General features: G+C 48.9%; 1 protein-coding gene across 1 annotated transcript; it reads left to right on the top strand.

Annotated features, from left to right (window-relative positions):
• LOC136453813 (ethylene-responsive transcription factor ERF008-like) lies at positions 1-803 on the top strand. Its single transcript, XM_066454372.1, has one exon. It carries the CDS (start codon positions 186-188, stop codon positions 801-803), a length of 618 nt encoding a protein of 205 aa, XP_066310469.1. The 5' UTR covers positions 1-185.
• The last annotated feature ends 6,675 nt before the right edge of the window (positions 804-7,478 follow it).

Below are 7,478 nucleotides of genomic sequence, written 5' to 3'. Positions count from 1 at the left end.
CTCCTCGAGGACGAACGCCAGTCACGAGCCTTGAACTTGAAGCCTTCATTCAAGAGAGGTCAGCTGAGAGCCATCTCAGGACTCACGAGGGAGGACACAGGAGCCACGAGGCTGGGTGGGCCGCCTAGCTAGGAGGCTCGAGGCCGAAGCGAAAAGCTTCGGGACAGCACGCGCGAGGGCGCGCCATGATGAGGCGCGCGGAGCCGGTCGGCGAAGCGGACTCGGAGCGGCGGCGCGGCGGCTACAAGGGCGTGCGGCGGCGTCGGTGGGGGAAGTGGGTGTCGGAGATCCGGGTGCCCGGCACGCGGGAGCGCCTGTGGCTCGGCTCCTACGCCACGCCCGAGGCCGCCGCCGTCGCGCACGACACGGCCGTCTACTTCCTCCGCGGCGGCACCGGCACCGGCGCGGGCGTCCCAGGCGGCGGAAACGGCGGCGACGTCGCGGCGCTCAACTTCCCCGAACGCGCGGCGGCCGCGTACGGTGCCGGCGCCGGCGCCGGGGGCCGGCTGTCGCCGCGGTCCGTGCAGCGCGTGGCGTCCGACGCCGGCATGGCCGCCGACGCGCAGCTCGTGGCGGCGCGGGAGAGCGCGCCCGCGCCCGCGCTGGCCCACGCCCATCGCACCGGCATTGGCATCATCGGCAGCGCGCACGGCGGTGGCGTCAGCGCCCGGCCGCGCGATCAGGATGCTGGTGACGCGTACACCGGCCGTGCGCACGCTAGCCTTCACAGTACGGGCGCGGGAAGGGAGCAACCTGCTGTCTCCGGGGAGATTAGCGTGGATGACACGGAGATTCTGATGTAACTAATATAACCAAAAAAATTGATAGTACTGCCCGCAAAAAAAAAAGATGGTAGTACTGAAATTAGCGGATGCAATAAAGGCCCTGTTCGGCTTACCTTAAAAACGGTACTATTCAGCTTGTTTTTTCAGCCGGAACAGTGTTTTATCTCGTGACAATTCAGCTACAACAGTATTTTCCAGCCAGTTTCAGCCAAGATTCAGCAAGCCGAAAGAGGCCAAAACATCTTTTTTAACTAACAGTGCCATTGCCAATGGCAAAGCCGCGGAGACCAAGCAATATTGGCCCCGTTCAGCTTACCTTATAATTACTATTTAACTTTTTTTTTCAGTTAGAATAGTGTTTTTCTCTTACGACAATTTTATCCAGAACAGTGTTTTTTAGTCAATTCAGCTAAGTTTCAGCAAGCGAAACGGGCCAATAACATGTGGCTCGCTCTTCGCTGAGCCTGACGTGCAATGCAAATACAAATCAGCAAATGCAGTGTTGTCAACGGTGGAGTCTGAAACGAACCCATCGAGACCAAATGCAACAGTTCGTTGGCAGGCGGAAAAGGATTTAACCCCAACTGACGACGGTAAATTTTGACTTGGCTGGTGGGTGGTGGCTGGTGCAGCCTTGACATACTTGTTTACCGTCCCCGGCGATGTACTGACGGTGAGGTGAGGTGAGGTGAGGCCAACTCGGCTGCCGTAGTTTTGGACTTCTGGTCCTCGACTCGGTCGTGACTGTGAAACGACCGCAGGCTGCGTTGCAGTTTCTAGAGAAGGCAAGTCGACGATTGGAATCCTGACTGCGTGGTGTAAGTATCATCACAGTATCCTGCTGCACCAACCTGGGTGTGGACTTATTTGGAGCACAGTGACACAGAGGATGCAGTAACAGTCATCAAGAAGCGTTGAATTGAACAGTCTTCTTGCCCACAGCAGTAACCCCGTGCAGCGTCAATTTTATTTGTACAAGATGGTTGACCAAGGTTTGGTCAACAGATTATAGATAGTTACTAAATCCGTTTCAAATTATAGTTCGTTTAACTTTTTTTATTCTAAATTTGACCACTCTTTTTATTCAAAAATTTATGCTAGATACCACTTCTTTTGTTGTGGCTGGTTTATTAACAAAATTTCTTCATGAATAATTTAAACTTGAGGTAAAAAAAATCAAACGAATTATATTTTAGAATGGAGGAAGTACTATGCTGGTACGTGAAAAGATAACAGAAAGGCTTGCACGCGCATACCGGCACGCAGGTCACGGACACAAAAACGCATCCGGGTGCCTTCTGAACTGCCGATGTCGGATGTCGCCATCTGATCTCCCAAGCACCCGGCCTTAACGCGCTCAGCAAGTCAGCATGCCATGGGCTCAAACGAAGTGCCTTCATGGTTGACCAAACAAAGGCAAATCCCTTTTCGGTGAATGGTGAGCACACGGTCGCTCGGATCATATCGTACCGCTTGCCACTAAGCATGCTGCGTGCCTGAAACATCTGCTTCTGGACCATGCACAAGCCGAATCATACATACTGTACATGATAATATCAAAAGTCTCGTTAGATGCCAGCACGCGCACCAGATAAAGTTTCAGCTTTGGGCAACAGCAGGTAGGCAGGCAGGCGTTGCCATGCTCAAGTACTGCATCGTTCTTTCACTAGGTAAACACAAGTCAAAGCAGTCCACAGGCAATTACATCGAGCAGAGCAACCACACTAGCCGAATTTTTTATTATTTGATCTTTTTTTTTTGAAAGTTTTTCATAAATAGACCTCCGACGGAAAGAATTCAGAAAATGAACCCTTAGCTCGGCGCCAGAGTGACTGGCGCCGAGCTAGACGCCAGTGTCTCTGGCACTGAGCTGGCGGGCACGGTAGGGTGGCCTGCCAGGGAGCTCGGCGCTAGTCACTATGACGCCGAGCTCGGAAATATCTATCTGGCTCGGGCCTCTTCCTCTTCCTTTCTCGCCCAAGCCGCCTCTGCCCGTGCCGTCGCCGCCGCCCTTGCCCGCTCCACCGCCGCGCCCGCCCGCGCCGCCGCCGCTGCTCCGGTGGCCGAGCCCGCGCCCTCGCCGCGCCGCACCGTCACTGCTGCTCCGGCGGCCAAGCCCGTCGCTGCTCGCTGCTGCTCCGACTGCCTCAGTGACTGGACCAGGCGGGTCAGTACAGCTGGGGCTCTGCAGTCTTGTGTTTTCTATACCGGCAGCTGTGCGGGGGGTGTCGTCGGTCTACGTCCAACCCATCACTTGGTGGATGCGTGTACCTGTTACAGCTGTGGATGTGGGCTCGTTTTCCAGTTGGTCATCCAGAGGCTCTGGCTCGTCGTGAGTGGTTCCAAGGTCAGCCTCCAAGTCGCCAGCCGACGTGGGCGTACCTTTGGGACCAGGTCAGGGTTCCGCACACGAGGATAGACCGGGCGTACATTGAGTACACGAACGAGCTAGATACGCTGACGACGTCTAGTGTAAGTAAATTTTATTTTCCATGCTGCTTTGAAAAGGATTAATATACCATCTAACATCTTATTTGGACATGTTGTAGGTGGAGTGGGAGCCGTATGGTGGAGAGGACGCACTTCCTTTTCAGCTGAGCAACGTCTGTGGGGCCGATGACTACTTCTATAGGATAAGGTGCCCTCTAATCTGCTTCTATGCTGTCGAGTACCACCTGCCAGATAGGGTTGCACGCCAATTTGGAGTGAGACAACTTTGGCCTATGCCTCTGTTCTCGACTGACGTTGACTTACACAAGTAAGTGTTTTGATATTTCAAATGTCTCATGATGATGGTCCATTTCTTATAATATGGTGCCACGTACGTGGATTAATGTAACGATGACATACGTGCAGGTTGGATCGTCAGAGGAACAAGAAGATTTTTGACTGGGAGAGGCACCACCAGTCCTACATTGAGGAATGGGAGGATATGCACGACAACCTGGACGACAACAACGAGCCACACATGAACCGTGAGTTCAGGTGGTACCAAGCTTGGTACCAGCGTTCGACATGGTGCAGGCTGAGGCTACAGTTGACCGAAACTGACTGTGCCGACATCGAGTCCTCCGACGACGAAGACACGGCGTACGACCAGTCGACTCATGCAGGAAGGCAGGTGGAGGCAGGACTGATCTTGGACAGAGTGGTAAGTCAATCGCCTTATTTTGTTACGTTGAGTTACATAACAATACATTAGACGTTCTTGGACCGACATTAGGAGTTATCTATTGTAGTTATTGCAACCTTCGAGCCGTATAACCCTTATAATAAGTTACATTCTTATACAAAAGAAAACAAAACTAAATGCTATCTGTTCAGAAGTCTTATTATTGAGAACTTTATTGCAGGGCAATACACTGAAATGCTAAGTTGAAGAGATCGAGCGCGTTCGGCCGAGAGTCAATGACGACTACATACTTGGCTTCCTAGACGTAAGATTTAAAATATTCTTTCAAACATATCATTAATACGTTATATTCTTTCAGTTAACATAGTTTTGTACAACAGAGGCTGTCACGTCATCTACGCCATGTGGCTGGTCGTTGTGGTTGCAGGACAGACACGACGCAAGACGTGTACGTTCCTTCCGCAGGAAGAGAAGCCTTAGGTTCCTCTAGTCAAGCAGCTACAGGGGACGGGGATGAGAACGAGGAGGACAACGACGACGATGACATGGACAAGAGCCACGATGAGCTTGGGCCCTCTCAGCTCCATGACGCTCCATCGACTCATCCTACACCGCCTCTAGGCACTAGGCGACGCCGTCCGCGTGACCCTTACACTCTAGGCACCAGGGCTCTGGGTCACAAGGGTAAGGGCAAGAGTAGGAGGCAGTGAGGGACGTGGTACGTGTTACTATGAACTATTGTGAATTTTGTATTTACTTTTCTGTAACTATTCAGGACTGTATGGACATTGTGGACTATTTGGACTTTGCATGACATATTATGTTGGTTGTGATATTCTTTGTGGTTGCATTATGCTCGTTGGATGATTAAATGTTTGAAATATATATTGATGTCTCTGTTTGTAACTATGGATGCTCCTAATACAAGATCGTATCTTGCGATTTTTTGCGTGAACCTTTAATCATACTACACTTGTACAAAGGCACAAAGTAGTACACAGATTAACTATAAATTTATTACAACGTGTATAATCCAGGAAATATTGTACATACGCTTTGTAGATGAATCTAGGATTACCAAGCAACAGTGAATAAATCTATGCTTTTCAGACAATAAACATAGACTTTTCAGATACACGGACAACATCAAATTATCACATCACTGATATAGTACTGGCATGCAAGGAAGCACAACTCCACTCTATCTCCACCATCCATCTTATGACTGTTTGATCCAAGGGCTGAGGTGAAGAGGCACACAGATCGCTGACATGGCACATTGAGAGCCCTCCATTCCTCCTCTCAATCTATAAATAATCACTCACTCCCTCTCATTCACACAAACAACAAGGAAGAAGAACACTCATCAGCATTTACTTTCGTTGTAGTACCAATGTCTGGAGGGTCGTCCAGAGGGAGAGGAAAGGGGAAGGAAACTACCTAGGGGTGGGAGGGTCCTTTTGGTCCCGATTTCTTTGAGGATGCTCTTTATGAGAGATTCCTAGTTGAGAGCAAAAGTGATTTCACCAAAGAGACACCACTGAGAGGATACGATGAAAGAAAAGAAGAGTGGCCAAAATGCATGCATGGTGAGGACTGCCTAGTGCAGATGTTCACCGAGGGAATAGATGGAGGTCGTCGTTTCTTCAAATGCCCGCAAGCATGGGTAATTGCTATTACTATTTGTTTCTTTAATATGTTTGTCTTGTATATCACTTACACGATATACTTATTGTAGTCTTCCTTGGCCGAAGAAAACTGTGAGTTCAGTAGGTGGGTCGATCCTCGACCTATTTATCCGCATGCGGAGTACATCTACTACCTATAGGACCGTATCTTCGATCTAGAAAGGGAAGTTAGCAGCGGATACAAGGACGACGAACAGGACGACAACAACAATGGTGCTGATTCACAGGAGGCACTCTGCAATGATCCATATTGCACCTGCCCTAACCACAAGAAGAAGGGGCCTCCCCCGTCACCCGCGCCACCACCACCAACAACAACAGGAGGCTACTATGGAGAAGGTGCAACACAATTTGTTATGTGGCCACACTACTAGGATGACTTTATTTTTTTCACATGTACCCAGGTTTAATTACCTAAGGCATGTTAGGTTTAATTACCTAAGGCATGTTAGATTTAGTCAAAGAAAACTCTGTACCCAGGTTCGGTACATGTAGTCACATGCCATTTAATGTGTTTCGTGTGTTGATTTATATAATGTCGTACATCGTTAAGTGTTTTTGCAGCACGTGTTCAAATTTAAATACGTCCGTATCATTAAGCAGAATATTAAGACCATAGATAATGAAAACAATCACATAATGAAAAGTTCGATACTATACCACATTACACAACATATTAATACTACAACTACGTGCCGACAGTAGACATAGGGGAAAATGCACTTCCAAATCCTCAGTCTGAAACATACTGAGTAAGCTACTCATCATCCGAGTACCAGTCCTCTACTATAACCCTATTGCTGTGGCTAGGCTCAACTGCGTTGCTCTGACTTGCCTATCTCTTGTAGTAAGAGGCCTCCGCTTCATCTGTGGCCGCTGTGGCCTGAGTGAAGAACGCGTCGTCATCCTCCTCTGCCTATAAGCCCGCCTCTGCTAGAGCGATGAGCTCGCTCAGTCTGCCAGTGTCGTTGTTAGCCTCCTGCGCCTGAATGCCCACCTCTGCTAGAGCGATGAGCTCGCTCAGTCTACCAGTGTCGTCCTTAGCCTCCTGTGCCTATATGCCCACCTCTGCTAGAGCAATGAGCTCACTTAGTCTGCCAGTGTCGTCCTCATCCTCGTCTTCGTCATCACACAACACAATCGATGATTGAACGATGCGACCAGCTCGTGATCTATGGCCATCTAACTTCTTCTCCTCATACCTTGCACGAGCCACCTCTATAGCATGTTCCCCACTGCAACCAATCCCTTCATGTATAAAATGCAATCAGTTAGCAATGCGATTATGTTACATTTAAAACTAGGCAACGAAAAAAAGGTTTTCAAGCACTCACTGGCACATAATGTAGTAACATGCTCGTTTAAGACCTGCATCTGTACTCTTGTCTCATCCCTTGCCTCATTCCTTGCCCTCTCTTCCTCTAACATCATCCGCCTCTCCAATCCCCATTTGTTAAGCCTAATATCGATCGGGTTACAAATACCGCGCTGTCTAGCAAACTCACGCATCTTTTCTTTGTGATGTTTAACGAATAGGTTGACATAGTCAGGTCCATATCCCCTCTTCCATACAATCAGTTGCCTCTTCTTCAGTTCATCCAAGAACTTAGCTTGACCATCATAACATTCCCAACTACATTTCCTAGTGCTCTGTTCAAAAGAAATATTATATCATATATGTCTTAGCAAAACAAACAAAATACGATTTCATGTTTACCAGAAAAAAAACGAACCTCATCATACTCAATCATATTGCCGCAATAATGGCCTATTCTAGGCTCCGAAGGGACTAGGCCATAGTTGGATTTTACACCACATTCGCACATGACAGGAGATGCTTTGTAGATTACCCGTTCTTTCTTCTTTTCCTTA

The sequence above is a fragment of the Miscanthus floridulus genome, chromosome 5 (assembly GCF_019320115.1).
Source record: "Miscanthus floridulus cultivar M001 chromosome 5, ASM1932011v1, whole genome shotgun sequence".
Taxonomy (NCBI): Eukaryota; Viridiplantae; Streptophyta; class Magnoliopsida; order Poales; family Poaceae; genus Miscanthus; species Miscanthus floridulus.
This window is presented reverse-complemented; position numbering and strand designations above follow the sequence as displayed.